The sequence below is a fragment of the Ostrea edulis genome, chromosome 1, assembly GCF_947568905.1.
Source record: "Ostrea edulis chromosome 1, xbOstEdul1.1, whole genome shotgun sequence".
Taxonomy (NCBI): domain Eukaryota; kingdom Metazoa; phylum Mollusca; class Bivalvia; order Ostreida; family Ostreidae; genus Ostrea; species Ostrea edulis.
Genome location: NC_079164.1, coordinates 14,624,702 through 14,643,081, shown reverse-complemented (window position 1 = coordinate 14,643,081; position 18,380 = coordinate 14,624,702). Strand labels below are relative to the sequence as shown.

Below are 18,380 nucleotides of genomic sequence, written 5' to 3'. Positions count from 1 at the left end.
CGATGCAGAGCATTTAAAAATTTGGGTCCCCACAGTAGGATATATAACAATAACCTTGATGTCATTGACCTTGTGACCTAAAAATCTATATACTGTAGGTGTTTTCTGGCCATCACTCAACAGTAACTGAAAATAAAGTTTGTAGGTTGAAGAAAATTTTTGATGCATGACCACGAAAAATGTAGTGTTGTCTTTAAGGTGGCTCAATACACCAAAATTTTATTTAATACCTCTTTAAATCACTTCATATGAAGTATGATTTCACCATCAAAAGATGTGTACACGTGGCGCGTTGAATCGGGTATACCCGACATCTTCATCTGCAATTTTCAGACATCGGGTGTCTGCATTCAGCACAGCTTGGGTCTGTCCCACACGGTGCGCCAGGATAGAATCGCCATCCCCTGTCTCTATCCTTTACTGGTTTCTAGCAAGTTTTCGTTGGCAGCGTCGTTCACATCCTTCTCCATTTCCTCATTGTCATCAGTGACGAGAGGCTTAGTACACCGGGACACACCGAACGTTATCACGGCTGCGAGTAGCTGTAAAATACCACTCACGTAGAACACATCGTCCCAGCTCCCTGTTAAATCTTCAATCCAACCTGAAAACAAAAAACCTTAGAAATAAATAGCCATCTGTTGTATTTAATCTAGCACCGATATTATCAGCTGCTTCAAGGTCAAACCATGCATGTAACAGCAGCAGCTTTGTCAAAAGCTATGACAAACGGGATGATTTCAGCTTCTCCATCGTCAACTTCCCATATTTATGTAGCAATATTCCATTATCACCTGCATATGGTGTTTATATCTCTCAATTGATTCGATACGCAAGAGCTTGTTCTGCGTATGGTCAATTTTTAAATCGAGGCAAGCTACTGACAAACAAGTTGATGGTAGAGGGGTTTCAACAGTTTCAATTGAAATAAGCATTTCGCAAATTTTGTGGTCCTTATAACGATCTAGTTCGTCAATACAACCTATCATTGGGTCATACATCCCCTACTAGACTCGGACCCACGATCTACAGAACAGCGGTCAACATGTTGACCTACTGAGTTAGCCAGTTAGATTTAAAAGAATATGCACAAGTATTACTGATAAATGAAAGGTGAAGATAACGAACAGTGGTCAATCTCATAACATCTATAAGCAATACAAAATAGAGAGTTGGGCAAACACCCCCCCTGGACACACCAAAGGTAAGATCAGGTGCCTAGGAGAATTAAGCATCCCCTGTCGACCGGTCACACCCGCCGTGAGCCCTATATTTTGATCAGGTTAACGGAATTATCCGTAGTCAAAATCAGTGTGCCAAGAGCGGTCGAACAAATTCATCGGTATGATTGATTGATTGAATATTGTTTAACGTCCCGCTCGAGAATATTTCACTCATATGGAGACGTCACATGAAACACGTCAGACAGCATTTGACCCAATGATAGGTTGTATTGGCAAACAAGATCGTTATTACGACCATAGAATTTGCGAAATGCTGATTTTAAATGAGACTGTTGAAACCCATGTAACATCAACTTGTTTGTCAGTTCGATTTAAAAACTAACCTTAAGTACGCAGAACAAGCTCTTGCGTATAGAATCAGAGAGAGATATAAACACCATATGCAGGCGATAATGGAATATTTCTGCATAAAATTAATATGGGAGGTTGACGATGGAGTTGAGTTGTTAGTTTGCCGTTAATATTTTTCATTCATGTTTCAAAAGGAAGTCAGCCATTATTATGACCATGTGTCATTCATCCTTAAAACCGAGAAATGTAGAGTTTAATATAATTTTATTGTTTCACAAACTCACCTTAACAGGGTATTCCGAGAATTGTAGAGAATTTTATTGTCACAATCTCACCTAAGCAGGGTATTCCGAGAAATGTAGAGAGTAATTCTATTGTTTCACAAACTCACCTAAGCAGGATATTCCGAGAAATGTAGAGAATAATTCTATTGTTTCACAAACTCACCTAAGCAGGGTATTCCGAGAAGACAGAAGATGGCTATGAATATGGTGACTATAGCAAATGCTGAGGGGAGATCCTTTAGTGAGACGATCTCCAGTAGAATAATAGACATCAATGCGAAAAAAGAACCAGGGAATATCCCCACAATCACAGCGTAAACGTAGTACACGGACGGATGTCGAACAATTGGCACAATAAAGGCTAAACTGCCACTGATGACCATGCATAATCCGTAAATACTGGTCGGTGAAAGGACCTTCAAATCTGTAAACCAACCCATAGCTACACGGGCAAAGATTTCACATACACCTGTGATGGAAAATATTAGCACGGTGGTTGATTTTCCTATGTTTTCTGATTCTAAAAACGAAGGGAAAGTGTAGAAATACCCGGAGTAGCTGAGAGCAGTCAAGCAAAACGCTAGTGAGAACGATAAAAACGTCAAGTCTTTCATGATCTTGCTGTCGCAGACGCAGATCTTGCGACACAGAACTTCTTTGCATGACGATGGCGCGTTTTGCAATTCTTTTGTATTCTTTGAGGCACAAGAGCTGAATTCATACGGCTGCCTAATGAAGGACGATGCCACACATATATTCAATAACACACCACCAAGTATTAACATGGCTCCACTTATTGCGTATTGGTCAATTAGAAACCGGTATAGATGTGGAAATAGGAACCCGCCAACTCCACTGGCAGACAACACTATGCCGTTAGCAAGGGCACGGTTGCGTTCAAAGTAGTAGTTGATCAAAGTAGAACACGGGACATATGTTAAGCCGTAACCAATTCCTGAAAATGTGTAAATCTAAAGGTAGAAATGCTTCCATATTCTTGTGTTAGATTTTAATAAATGATATATCAATAATACGGTATTCTGTGAATATAATAAAATTAAACAAAAACTATTAAATATGCACACAAGAAAACTACGTAAAGGCTGTTAATAAGTGACTCACCTGTGATTAAACTGTATGTGAGGTACCAATACCTGACATCGAGGGTGAGGGCACAACATACGTGTCCCAAACAGAGACACAGGCCCCCACAGAAACATACCAGACGGAACGAGTAACGCGTGGCTAGCAGAATGGCGAAGGGACCTGTAATATTAAGGCGATGACATTTTTATACAAATAGTACGTTACCGGTTTCTGTGTTATACTCACTGAATGATGAGCTGCAGAACTGTAGACCGCCCGCCCTGTCAACATATTTTTTTCCGTAGAGCTACAGTTCTGCAGTTACTATAAATGCAATGGAATCGGTTATACATGTAATACCTGCCAGAGACTGTATAAAACTGGCGGTACTTCCGATGAGTGCAGTACTTCCGGCGCCACCGTTTGTCACCGTCAGGATTTCCGAGAACAGGATTCCAAAGGACTTGATGGAACCCAGTAGTAGCATGTACATAAAAAAGCAGGCTGTAACGTTAAACAACAAATGAACAATTAATCACGACTTGTCATAAGATGATAACAGAAAAACCCACAGACCTGTTGATTTAATTAAAACCTGTAAAATATATCAGAAACATTCAGAATGTAATGCAGTTCTGAAGGATGCAACTTTAAACAAAAGAAAACGATAGAAACATTAATTTAATAGATGTGTACCATTAAATAGTTACCCCGTTGAAAAACGACCCAAGGGGTAATTTCTTAATTGAACATTCACAATTCACCCGGATCAAGTTTTAACGTTAAATCTTGATATAAAAAAAAAGAAAGGTCTTTGAAAAGTGATCAATGTTAAATTTTGGTTAGTAATGGGGTAATTTTTAACGGCTACTTTTAAAATGTTACATACATTATGTAAATGTTTAAAATGGATTGTCAAAGAGAGAAAGAGGGGGGGGGGGGGGGGGGTAATTTCCCCAGGCAAACGAAAGGACAAGGCTTTCTTGACCGCTTCTCCTAGTATATGGCTTGTCGGATAGACTTGAAACTTTGTACAATGCTTCATTGCCATTTGTATGGCACATATTGTAGGGACAGGAGGATTCAATTATTTTTCTATAAAATAAAAACACTGAGAATATGTAATTATGAATTAGTGGGATAAGATGGTTTTTAAAACGTGGCTAAATTAGTACCATGTGGTAATGACACATTATTAAGCTTCCTGACACATACAAATGAAAAAGAGAACATCGAATATTTATGGTTCGATTTCCTCCAATGGTTTACACATGTTACAGTGCAATGTTTTTGACCCAGGTGACTATACGGATCAAACATTTATAAACGAAGTTGTCGAAAGTTACACAGGATATTGAATAGCATGCATGATCACCAAGGTCAGAAAAGGTGCATATTAAGGTTAATATGCTTTATAACAAGACCCACACTACGTATCCTCCGTCAATACCCTCTTGTCGAGAAGTCAATATCTAATTCATATTAACGTTATCTTCCATACAATATATTAATTGTTTACCTGCTAGTATTACCCAGGCGTATCCTCCGTCAATATCCCCCTGTCCAGAAGTCATATCCTGTAAGAGGAAGTACATAATCATATAGTATCGCCCTCATAATACACATGTACGTCGTGTGTATATAGGAAGGAATGCATGTGATCTCAACATCAACAGGATTACATATAAACCTCAAATTATTCTGTTCCAGTTGAGTAGTCATTGGATCATTATCCCATTTGCAGCAGAGTTGATCACTTTCTGAAACAGACAAAAAAATGATATGAACCCGTGGGTTGGTTGTATATACATAGAATGTATATGTGGAATGTCCTATATTTGGAATAATCTCAAACAAAATGGATTACTTGTTGTAGCTGTTAAACAAAGACAATCACAGCAGGATTTGATAAAGTGTTCCGAGTAAAGTTTTTAAGAAAAACAAAACATCATAAAATGCACCCTCAGTGAACTGCACATTATATGACGTCACAATATAAACGTATACGTCACGACATACAGGTGTAGTTGTCAAACTTCCACCAGAGTTCGTTTGCTCACATTCGTAGGTGACGTAATGAGGCCTCGACGGGGAGTTTGGTGTAGTTGTATCGCGGGGAAAATGTCAGGTGAAGGGTCGATATCCTTCCAAAGGCCGCATCAATCGGACCACGCGCTCGTCCTTTTCCGTAACCGGTAAGAAGACTCGGACGTGGATCGGCACAAGAATTGCATCAAATCGATGCATTTCTTCGCCGGAAGCGCGCCTGTGGATGAGTAGTTAAAAGGCCAGAACTGAATCCCTTTATAATGTGTTATTTATATAACGTTTTATTCACTCTGATACATAAATTGATAGTGGTACCTTAGATGTGTATAATATCTTAGGGTGAATTCGATTAAAGCAACTCTTGTGACACTAGAGTTGAATTTACGCATGCTCAGTCAATGAACTCCATATATGAAAATAAAACATATCGTGTTCACAGGGGCTCGGTTGTCAGATATTGAAGATTTGTATTATTTGTTCCCAAATAATAAATTGAAGTTTTGCATGATTTGTGTCCGAATAATAGATTATATAAATAAAATCCACCACCAAAATCCGCTGTTTTCGAGGTTTTAAAAAAGGTGTATCATGTACATACATTAAAAAAAGTAAAGGGACGACACTCGCCATCTTGGATTTCTGGGGGGCCCTCGATTCACGGCTTGTTTTTAACAATTTCTACACTCTGCCTACCGGTTTCTGGCGAGATCTATGTTGGAAAAAGATCCAACGACTTCTCCCTATCGTCTGCTTATATCTACATGCCGTATTAAAGATCCAGTGACCCGAAACATCCTCGATACCTGCCCCTACTTATCGAAAGCAACGGAAGTTTGCATCGAGTGACACGACGCCTACCGGAGCTCTCCATATAATCACTGGGGTGTTCCGAATGTATACGATAAATCTAGAGAAGTTAAAGTTGAAATAAGCACTGAATTTAAATTGAATATTATAATTGAGTAAACGAATGTTTTCCACGGAAGAACAAAGAATTCAGACAATGTCGTAGCATAGTAAGCTGTAAATAGTAAACTATGTAATTTATGGGAGAGATTTTATATACCAATAACTGAATGATTCTCATTAGATTAACTTACGCACAAAGTACCACAGGGGCACATGATAAAAAAGAACACCTGTTTATCCACACATTGCTATATAAATATCAAATTGAAGGCCGATATACCATACAAGTATTGTAAGTATATTGTCGTTAACTCATCAGACAGTGTTCGTTCGATTACACAAACGCAAACACAAGTTGCAGGCCCATAGAAGGCGTGGGGGGGGTGTCATGCAAACCTCCCCCTTCCCCCATTTCAACTTATCTTGACCAATTATATGTAAATCCACTTTTTCCCTATCATTAAGGGAAATTGATGAAGAGTAATCTCGCCCCCCCCCCCCCTCCCTTATGCTTATTTCAACTTTAACTTCTCTAGATTTATCGTATACATTCGGAACACCCCAGTGATTATATGGAGAGCTCCGGTAGGCGTCGTGTCACTCGATGCAAACTTCCGTTGCTTTCGATAAGTAGGGGCAGGTATCGAGGATGTTTCGGGTCACTGGATCTTTAATACGGCATGTAGATATAAGCAGACGATAGGGAGAAGTCGTTGGATCTTTTTCCAACATAGATCTCGCCAGAAACCGGTAGGCAGAGTGTAGAAATTGTTAAAAACAAGCCGTGAATCGAGGGCCCCCCAGAAATCCAAGATGGCGAGTGTCGTCCCTTTACTTTTTTTAATGTATGTACATGATACACCTTTTTTAAAACCTCGAAAACAGCGGATTTTGGTGGTGGATTTTATTTATATAATCTATTATTCGGACACAAATCATGCAAAACTTCAATTTATTATTCGGGAACAAATAATAAAAAACTTCAATATCTGACAACCGAGCCCCTGTGATCGTGTTGTGTGGTGTTTGTTTACAACATGGAGGGTAGGAACGCAAGAAATGCGAACTCTGATGGGGAAATGTAATATAACAAATTCATTGTTGTATTTACATAGGCAATTGTTTTATATCTTCTAATTATCATATAATCATGTAGAATTGCATTTTGTAAAATTAAAAAACGAATATTTGTCAGTTGTTTCCCCTATTTCAAACATAGGTGGCGCAAGACTCGTTTACGTCCTTATTGACTTCCGGTGTACATAAGATTTATAAGAGAGTGCAAGGTTTTTGTTGTGCAAATAGGGAGCGGGGGTAGAATTCCCGAGATATGAAGCTTTTAAAAAAAATCAATTGGTTCATCGTCATCAGATGTGACAGCGACAACGATCGTTTTAAGTTACACCCAGCGTCGTGCGCTATAAACTTCAGTCTTCAGTTCAGTCCGACTTCACAGATATCAGATAACAACTTTGTTGCAGAAAGTATTTACGGGGGATTAAACATTTACTCTCTAGATCGTAATATTCTGCATGAATGTTTTATGCTGAAATTTTATCTATCCTTGGTGATACAGTCATCAATGATCTTATAATTCTATGACCCCCCCCCCCCCCCTTTCTAGACTAGATCTATAATCGAACAGGGGAAATTTGAGTCCTCAATATATAAACTAAGTATGGTACAAAAATACATTTCAGATGTCATTTAAAAATTAATTTTAGAGTTAACCAAGGTCGTCAAAATATAAATGAACGCGATTGCTAACAGCACACCCCCCTCTGCCGTCACTCGGTACGACGACACGACTGTAATGGAGGGGTGGCTATAATCAGACTGTAACTGTAAGGCAGTGAATATTCTTAGGTCTTGTTTTCGATGACTGGATTGTAAATTAATTTCAACACTTTACTTTCATTGTTAATTTTGTTATAATTCAAAAAGTATTGTAAAATATTGTTTGAATTTCAGGGAAAACGAGTCTGGATTCTTCAATAGTCAATAAATATGAAATTAATCAAAATATGAGATGAAATTGTCAAACTTTCATAACTTATCAAAGTTTGCATTATCATAGTTATGTTGTTATGTCATGTTTATCAACTGACCCACGGAAGTACAGTCCAATACGTCAAAGAAACGAATACCAGTCCTAGCCTATTTTAACTGTTGACGCAAACCAGAAGAAAAATGCATCTCAAGAGATTAAGATATTTCTGACTTTTTTAGAAATAAAATTTGAATCATATCTACTTTTATCAAAATTAAATGCAAATTCATAAAGCTATAAATTTATCCAAGTGAAGTAAATTACAAATTTCACTATCATATATACAATGTTGTGTTTATAATAAAAGTCACACATAGGCCTATTGTTCATTGTGGTTTTTATTTTTTAAAATCATTGCATTACGTTTTTCAATATTCACTTGTAACTTCGATTTCAATCTGAAGTATGAACATTCAAATTGACCTTCAAATTGAAAAGTGTACTACATTTGTTAAGTGATGTATTTTAGTATTAAATCATTCATATCATGAACTGTCATGGTACATATAAACATGATAAATCCTTATACATGAATGTAAACTCGGGTCAAATTATGTAGGCCTACATCAGTTTCCTGCAACACCATGGACAAACGTCATTTGGATACAACCATCCCTATACGCAGGGTACAGTCGTGCTTTTCATGCAGAGTACAACCAACTCATAGTATATCAATCATAGTATATGGATGGAGACGTGAATTTAGAAGTTGAAAGAAAGCTTGAACTTCCGTCTTAAACTTGCAATCCAAATTGTAATATTCAATTAAAATGTAGAAACTCGAAATTTTGAATCATTATTGTACAGCTAGCATATGGGGTAGTAAAATTTATTTGACCTGCCAATTTTTATGCTCTCGCTTGCCCTATGGACTAATAAAAAAGTTAATCGCAAACTGTTTACCTATCGTGACGTCATCACGTAAGTGATATAAGTTAAAACACGCAAATAAACTGTTTAATGTGGTATGATATATCATGTACTCTGTATGCATGTGCCTTCCCTATTGTGAATTTTATTTCATAAAGAGAAGCTATACATATACATTCACTATTACTACACATTTTAACAGCTTAATAATAGAATTTCAGATATATATATGGATATATTTAATAATTGATATTCTTAATCCTTGATCGAGAGAGAGAGAGAGAGAGGGGGGGGGGGGGGGTCCGCATCTTATTGTTTTAAACATATGCAATTCAACATTGCATATTATATATTCAACCTAAACTACTGTTTAAGCATGTAAACTTCACCACGAAGTAGTTTAAAATGAAAAACATTCAATGTGTATTGAATGTCTTTATTTAATCGATGTGACAGAGAAAATTCGGTTACAGCCGAAACTCTGAACGTGGTTTCCTTTCCACCCAGAGAGTCTTGCAATGCGTTTTCTAAGTTCGTCTCTAAGCGCAGTGAGGTCCTACGAACCGTAATCCGCCATCGTTACTAAATATGCAACAACTTTTTAATCTAAACATGTCCTTCCGACGCTCTCTTAAACTTGAGGTTAGAAACGCCTTGGACGTTAACGGATCGTGCGCCACCTGTAATCAAGGGCGAGTAATTTGAAGTTTTATTTGCCATTACGAAAAAAAAAAAAATCATTACATTGCATAGTTTTATTATTATCTGGTAAATTCAGCATTTCGACAGTCTGTGCATTCGCGAATGCGATTTAAAGTTTCCTTTTAGTATCCAGTTCAATTTTAAGTGTCAGAATTATGTTTCGTATCGTGTTTTTATTGATGCGTTACATGTCTGGTACGAAATATAGACAAAACTAATCTTCACACTACGTTTCTTCCTAACACGCCGCCATATTGGAACACTTGTTACTCCTGGTAAAATGGGGAGTATACTCGAGTAACACGAGTTCAACACTAGTGTCGATAATTCGACATTTTATTTACAACTCTAGTTACCCGTGTAACTCGGGTCGCTTAATCGAATACACTCTTAGATGCATTTGAAAGTTCACGTTTCATAGTGTAACGTACGACTGTGACGTCATAGTTACGTTTATGTATACGTAGCAACCAACTCTGATGGCGTCGATCCACATACGAGGTTCATTTGCGGTTACGGAAATAGCCGAGTAGTTACGATTGAGGCCGCATGTGTAAGATATAAACTACTATACAATCCGCATGTCTGGTGTATTCACGTTGAATGAAATCTTTAAATACACTCGCACAGCATGTTATCGTAAATACGGTCCCTGTCCTCGAGCACCTTGAAGTAATTTTCAACGATAGGCCTTTGATTGTTCTATATGTTAAACCCAGGACAGTCAGTCATATGAACACCATTGCAGGCGCTTATACAACTGTGTACACTTGTAACATTGAGAGAGAGAGAGAGAGAGAGAGAGAGAGAGAGAGCTCTTTGCCGTTTCAATATTTGTGCCTAAAAATAGATGCATTTAGTTCCGGCTTATAATTTAATCAGCATGATAATGTTCATTCAATTAAATTTGAAGTCCTTTTTGATTTTCGAATCATTAACATCATGACAAATATCAAACAAAAATCGAAAACAACGAAACAAATTCGTGAAACGAATGTAAAGTCAGTCCAAGTAGGCCTACATACGGTGAGTTGGCATAATAAAACGCTTTAGAAAATAATTTCACGAATTCTTTTAAGTTTGGAAATTGAAATGAAACCACGTTTCTATGCATAAACAATAGTTGATTTCATTGGTAAAACCCAGGAGTTACCGGGGGCGAACCCACCCCCCCCCCCCCCCCCCCCCCCAGGCTTTGTTCTGGATCCACTGGGGACCTCAAAGCGGTCCCCAGACCCCTTGCCATACTTTGGGTACACTCCATTTTCTTTCTGGCAAAGCGCCTGCATTGTATATATACTGCCGTGGGTTAGTGTAAAGTAAACTTGTATTTTCATTTGGCACATTTGAACATTTAAATTAAAAAACTAAAATTATAAAAGACAACAAAATTGAAGTAAAACACGTGACTTGTACTACAATCGCAGTAAGCCGAGCTGATAGTAGTTGACGTACCCGATCATTAGATAACCTACTATCACAAGGGTTTAAGGAAGTATACTACTCCGAGAAAAAAAGACTGTTATGAATGGAAAGTGGAGAATATATACAAAATTTTGAAATTGAAAACTGAAAAATCAACTCTGTTTTGTGAAGAAGAAAAATGCAGTAAAAAAATCTCCATGAGCAATTCGAACTCGCGATCCACAGATCCGCGTCATAAATCACATAGCTATCCGGCTAGGCAACCTCAAAAGGTTTTAAATACATTTATTTGTCGGAAGGCAATCGGTCATTATGACGATGTATTATCCGTCCTTAATGCTGGGGGTCACTGTCGTAAGTTCAAGTGCATCATTACATTCAAACCACGTGATACATGAGGTACAGTACAAAAATTTACAAAAAGAAAACAGATCTAACGGAATTCTTGCAACAACAACTGCAAATAAACAGGAAAAAACACCCCCACCCCCCACCCCCATCCCCCAAAACCCACACGAAATAGTTGGTCTTTTTTTTCAAACTTGAAACTAGATTTGTACAGTTACATAACTATACCGGAGTACTACAGGTAGGTAAAAGATCTGGGGAATACTAATATAGAAACATCGCACTTTCTCCACAATTGTAACCGGGGTAAGTATGCAGTGTGTAGAAGAGTCGCAGAGTGGACAGAAGAGGGACCACTTTAAATAAACATAAACTTCGTCGATACGTCCATTATAGTATTTAAATTTTTGCATGTATATGTATTTCAATGTTATTCTTATTTAAATACTAATGAATGTGATTAATGGCTCTTACCAGATGAACAAGTGCGTCTTCTCAAGTGATTTTAAAAAAAATGAGGTTTTGGTCCGATGAAGTAAAATGAGCGATCGTGCTTTTAAATATTCATCTATAAGTCAGTGGTCACCCCAGCAGACCCACACGCACGATGATGAGAGTGTGATCTGAAGTCAGCCTGATGTAACTGCTTACACAATACAATTTACATGAATAAGGTTATACACACAATGTTACAAATGCTATCTTTCTGTATGAATATTGTTACTTATTTTCTCCCTCAGTGCCCTCGTCCGAAAATAAATATTTTCTTGACTATTTGATAATAAAACAGAACAGAAAAAGTGAATAGGTTGGTTGCGTTCGTTACAAGATCGCTTTTAATAAGCAAACATCAAATCGACAAAGCTGAAAAATCACAAATGAAAGCATATGAATTCAAAACTGAAAATGGGCTGGGTGGGAGGGAAAGCTAAGGCACAGAAATACATAAGCGACCTTTGTTGCTTGTAACGAACCTCGCACTGCCCGAACACTTATCAGCAGTGGTATATATATATATATATATATATATAATATAAATATATATATATATATATATATATATATATATATATATATATACTGAGCGCGAAAGCGCTTGTGCATGAGCTAAAAAACCCGCGAAATGTATTTACGGGAAATAACGAAAAGATTTGGAGTAATGTCATTTTTGGGGGAAGTGTATTTTTTGTTTCTACATTGAATGAGAATCAGGGAATTAAAAAGAAAAACTGGGGTCGTAATGCTTGTTATTGAGCTATGTCAGTGTTCTAAACATGACCTTTTTGCACTTCATATTTATTCATTACACAGATTTTAAAAAGTTTAATGCAAGTAATGGAAATAAATAATGACCTTTTTGCACTTGATATACGAAAAAAATTCATGATTTGAGAGTCTAAAAAGACATATTAGGAGTAATATCAATTTATAGAATTTCACATAATTTCAAGATCTTGTTTTAAAATTTGAGTGGGGGTTAGATATCAAATTTTTAAATCATTGGCGAAAATATTGAATTTTTATACATTTCGAGTAAATCAATTTAAACTTTTTCAAGAATCGGTGTTCTGTTTGGGAAAATATTTCAACGAAATTAATAAATTACAACATTTGAACTAGTCACAAGTCTCAACTACTTGAATCATAAATCATAAAACTAAAATTCACGTATAATAGTCTAGAAGTAGAGGATATATTGGATGAAACAGAAACTGATATCGTGCAGATTTAGATTTTTTTCATTTATCAATCCTTCCGCCAAACCCTTTCAAAATTTTAATTGACACAAAGAAGTTTCAACTGGATAGGGTTCTGTAATAGATGAGTACATGTAATATGTTTGCACCAATGGGATTAGTATTGAACCGGTAAATACTTGGTTGTAGCATCCTGCGCAGTTGTGCTCAAAAGCACAGGGGCTAACTTCCTTAAGGAGGAATGATACATAATGGTTGACTTATCAGCAATACGTGTATATTCTTTTTAATGTCGACTGCTGCTCTGTAGTTTGAGTGTAACAGGGATTTTGATTTGTCTTCTTCAGATTATTCTCTTCTAAAGCTGCATTTTTTCTACTAAATAAGGTAAATGTGACACTTTTCAAATACATAAGAACATTTTCCACCCATATCAGATTTCTTCTCTGGTGTGTTATTCCTCCTTAACCGTTTTAAAAACGTGGGAAGCCAGACTCGCATTTATCAGCAAATACACGTGCTGCCTGTAACCAGGGACTCCAGGCGTGTAGTCAGCGGAGGCGCGAGGGTGTATCCCCCTTAAAGTTTCCAAAAAGTAAAATAAAAGTACTAAATGTACAGGAAATCAGCATTTAAGTACTATTTTTCATTATCTCATCTGTATGGTATATGGGACATATCTTTATCGGTTTTCTGAACTTGTTGTCATTTATCTACGGACGAAACCCTCGATAACACAGGAATTCGCACTGCTCTGGGAAATTCCAGTTTTGGGCCTGAAATCCAAGCCACATACTGCTACAGCTATAAATTTGTTCCTGCTCATTTTCATGGTTTCTTGACAAAAATAGTTTACACAGGTTAAATCATTTAGTGCCAATTCTATATATATTCTCTGGTTTCAATTTCACAGTTTAGATCGTAATCGATAAGAGCGAAAATTAAACTACAGCGAACATACAGTAAGAAAGACAGTTTGCTGTTTGCAGAGTTGACACATAAGACATGTTTAAGGTATTTCACAGACATCAATGTTCTGTCTATTTTTCAGATATTTTGAAATTGTAATGATTCACGTATTTGTAGACTGGATCAACTGATAGAATCTTCAGAGTTCTAGTAACATTCCCAAATAGATCAGCACGTGCAATCCTCTAAATTCATTGCAGGTGTTTAGCATCTGTCCCAAAGCATCCATGAAATACCTTTAATGGTGACTTAAATATTTCATGAAACATGTGGATTTTCAAACTGCATGAGTAAACACTACCTGAAAATTTTATAAATTTCAAAGGTGATTAATTTTTTTTTTTTTAACGACTTTGGTCTCTGACCCCGGAATAAGATTTGGACTCTGCAGAGGTAAGATATTAATCCTTTCTGAATAAGTCCATACCAAGGAGCCATTCTAAACCAATTAAAACACCCTTTCTAACATCCAGATATTATTATTTTTATTCTTTAAAGCTAGCGATACGTTTAAAAGATTTGATACATGGTATTAACTTTTTATATCGTGGCGCCTACCTTCTTACACAAATTTCAATAATGTATACACATTTATCTAAATAAAATGTCACGAATATTTGAAACTACATGTATTTATATTTTTTTCAGGAATAAACCCATACTAGTCTCATTGTATTCTATCTTTGGATATAACAACTTGTACTATTACATTGCATTTTATCTCTGGGTATAACGACTTATACTATAACATTATATTTTCACTACGTCGTGTGAAACAGAATTTAAGGCCTTATTTAAAATTTATTTTGAGGGATAATTTGCGCTTTGCAGACAAATTTGTAAATGCGAATCGAACACTCTTTGCAGTGTGAAAATGAAAAGACACCCCTATCCCCGGATGCAATGTTAAATTAATGGAATGGTATATGATTGTTTCTCAATTATCTTTTGCTTTGTCATTGCCCATCGCGATGCCCTTCATTGTATTCATATACTGCCTAGTGTTACAGTCGTATGACTCCATTAGTGAAAGGTGGGGAGGGGAGGGGGAGTATAAGCATCGGATAAACGGCTAGGTACCTTGACTAAATCTATGGCAGAATGACACTGGGGTTCTTTTTTCGGAGTGGTGGGGGGTCAACTTTAATTTAGACCCCGTGATCAAAATTCTTTGATCCGCCCCCTTACTCTCCAGGGTCTCGTTTACGTCGATCAGACTATGATCCGCTCACGTAGGTCGCTACACTAGTCAATCTGATTTTTAAAAATTAGAATATGATCCGCTCACGTAGGTCGCTACACTGTGTAGCGATCTACGTGAACGGATCAAACCAGATTGCGTTTATACGTTTACCTTCCTCCTATACGCCTATATGTTCATTAGTAACAAAATATGTGATGGTGAAGAGTTTAGGTTGACAACGTGGACAATGTGAGAATATAGACACGGTGACGCGATGGTGTTCTATCATTCCAACATTACATCAATGCATGCTTGTTTACGATTGGTCATCTTCGCGTGCCATGTGTCCGATTCGCTAGGACACATGATTAAGCGAATCGGACACTTAATTGGCTTACGAAGCAATCTGACTAAAGTACAGACCTATATTATATATATATATAACAATATAGGTCTGTACTTTAGTCAGATTGGCTTACGAAGCTGATAATTGGTATATGTGTGGCATTATATTTTCGATAATTCAAGACAAGGGGGAAAAAATTTACTATCAAATGCATGTGTACACTAGTAGCAAGCCAATATGAATAGCAGGTAAATCAAGCTATAATTTCTCAGCAGACGACTTAGACGGTACAATTATCAGCAGATTCAATAGTGACATTTGATCACTCTTGTACCGAGTGAGTCCTTAGAACCATCAAACCACGGGCATTCTTGAAAATGTTAAATTGAAACTGGTTTTCGGAAAAGGAATTTCAATCCACTTCTTAGATGACAGTAAATAGCTTTCATTTTTATTACTACTAGTTTTACAAAATTCCGATTAACACGCGCGTGCATGCACGTGTCAAGTGATTAGAAGAGGGTAAATCTTGGCCTCGTCGTGTACGATAAAAGTAACATATAACAGAGAGAGAGAGAGAGAGAGAGAGAGAGAGAGAGAGAGAGAGAGCAGTTTCGGTGGCTGTTATTTTTATTGCTGTACTACAACACTGAGAGCTAGACTGTACCGTGATTTTATGTTAATGGCTAACTTAAATATAGAAATTTACTTAGTATAGCTATTAATTGACTGAATGTTTGTCAATGGCTAACTTAGATACAGAAATCACAGCATAACTATTCATTTAGCGATTTTAAGTCAATGGCTATAACTCAAAAACAAAAATTTACACAGTACAGCTATTGCTTTAGTGATTTTATGTCAACGTCTAACTGAAATATAGAAATTCACACAGCATAACTATAGATTTAAAAAATTAATCTTTACCTCCGAGAATAACCCAGGCATATCCTAGATCAACATATTGGTTTTCCAAGTCAAATCATTAAGACAGAGCGACCTTCCACCAGTGATAATTGTGACAGTTTGCAAGTCGATCACAGGCATACTTGTATTCCAGCGTAGTTATGCACAAAAAGGTGAACATATTACGTCAGTTTGCACTAGATTGGGGAGGAGGGGGGGGGGTGAAAATATACGTGTTACTCCATATTTGAGATAAATTGACTGTCATCGAAAAATAAGGGGGTCCTCCAACCTAGATAAGCGACAATGCACATATCTGTAGATTTATAAAAGTACTCGACCGAGCTGTTCATTTAAACGATGTCAGCTCTATAGTGTGCTAGGACTTGTTAAAGATATAGGAAATATATTTCATTTCATGCCAAGAAATCTCTACCCAAATCTCCGGTATTGGGATCAGCGACCGCAACCAGGAGATAGGCGATGGCTACTATTAATTAACCTGTAATATTAATTAACCTGTAATGCGGTTCTTTTGAAGCCAAAGAGTTTGTACGTTATTCAGACCGTACAGGATTTCTTGGCATGATAAAAAAAAAGATTGTTTTCTTAAAAATGCAATAATGTACATGTATTTGTCTCCAATGTAAATTCCTACATGTTTTATGATTTAGTCATTATTTTATGATGAACGGGAAATCACAATGCATTGCAACATAATATATATATATTGTTGTTTGAAACTAATTTATATTTATAGAAGTTCACGCTAATATTGTATGTATAAATCATTCATGAATATATTCGCATTTCTTGTTGGTGACTTGTCTAATTCATTGCACATGAAGACCATAAAAATCAACTTAATGAACCACCCAACCCCCCGGTTACACAGTGGCGAATCTAGAGGGGCGCGGGATGTTGTTACGAAGTTTTTAAACACCCCCCCCCCCCCCCCCGTTTGGTTAACTATGGTTGCATATTTTTAACCAATAATATATATATATGTAATGTTTGGGGTTCAGCCTCCTGTTTTTGGGTCGCATCCTCTGAATTTTTTTTTGATCCGCTCCTGATTTCATCAACTCTGGTGTTAGAACCGGCCATAGTGAAAACCAAACCATAGAGCTCTCCAAATAATTGAAAATCAAATTTTACTTACTTTGATATTTCGTTAGCATCTCTCTCTCTCTCTCTCTCTCTCTCTCTCTCTCTCTCTCTCTCTCATCTTCAGACGTTTTACAACCCTGTGATTAGAGTGGCGGATCTAACGGCGGATAATAGGGGTTGTATCCTTCTTTGGTATAGAAGGGAGATTGAGAACCACAATGCTGACCCGGGAGACCTAACTTCAAATCATAAACTTTGAATGAATCAAATGCATTTAATGTCGTTCCACCCGTGCGCAAGTTCTCTTTGGACAGTGGTCACGGTTTGACCATTCAGTCAGTGCATATCACCACTATGGCACGCAAAAATGAGCTAAACATAGTTTCACAGTCGATAAACTAGGTTTATCGACTGTAAACTATAGTTTACGGACCGTAACGATTAACGATTCGTTAACTATAGTTTTCATCCGTAAAACTATATTTGACGGTTGTAAACTATAGTTTACAAATGCTAATCCAAGTTTATCTGTCTTTAAATAAACGTTAACAATAGATTTTGCTAATAAATACGGATTCACATTTGTAAACTATAATTTACATTCGTTAACTATAGTTCACAATTGTTAATCCTAGTTTCACAAATTGTGATACTATATTTATCAGATAAACTATGTTTAAATTCGTTCATTATAACTACATGTATAGCTAACTGCCATTTTTACTCATAAACTATATTAAACAAAACTGTTTATCACTTTTTTGTGAATTCGGCGCATTAAATGACTATAAACTATATTAAACAAAACTGTTTATCACTTTTTTGTGAATTCGGCGCATTAAATGACTATAAACTATATCTTACAAAACTGTGTTTATCACTTTTTTGTGAATTCGGCGGATTAAATGACT

The 18,380-nt window shown here is 36.7% G+C and overlaps 1 protein-coding gene across 2 annotated transcripts; it reads right to left on the bottom strand.

Annotated features, from left to right (window-relative positions):
- Window positions 1–138: 138 nt before the first annotated feature.
- Window positions 139–16,542, bottom strand: LOC125660839 (monocarboxylate transporter 12-like). Of its 2 annotated transcripts, none has more exons than XM_048892669.2 (7): window positions 16,381–16,542; window positions 4,596–4,665; window positions 4,425–4,482; window positions 3,266–3,409; window positions 2,942–3,085; window positions 1,983–2,774; window positions 139–604 (listed from the first exon to the last, which is right to left on the bottom strand). In XM_048892669.2, the coding sequence occupies exons 3-7, from the start codon at window positions 4,477–4,479 to the stop codon at window positions 411–413; spliced, it is 1,329 nt and encodes a 442-aa protein (XP_048748626.2). In that variant the 5' UTR covers window positions 4,480–4,482; window positions 4,596–4,665; window positions 16,381–16,542; the 3' UTR covers window positions 139–410. The 2 variants fall into 2 exon arrangements, with proteins under 2 accessions (XP_048748626.2, XP_048748630.2); XM_048892673.2 differs by lacking the exon at window positions 16,381–16,542 and adding an exon at window positions 5,648–5,746.
- Between the last annotated feature and the right edge of the window lie 1,838 nt (window positions 16,543–18,380).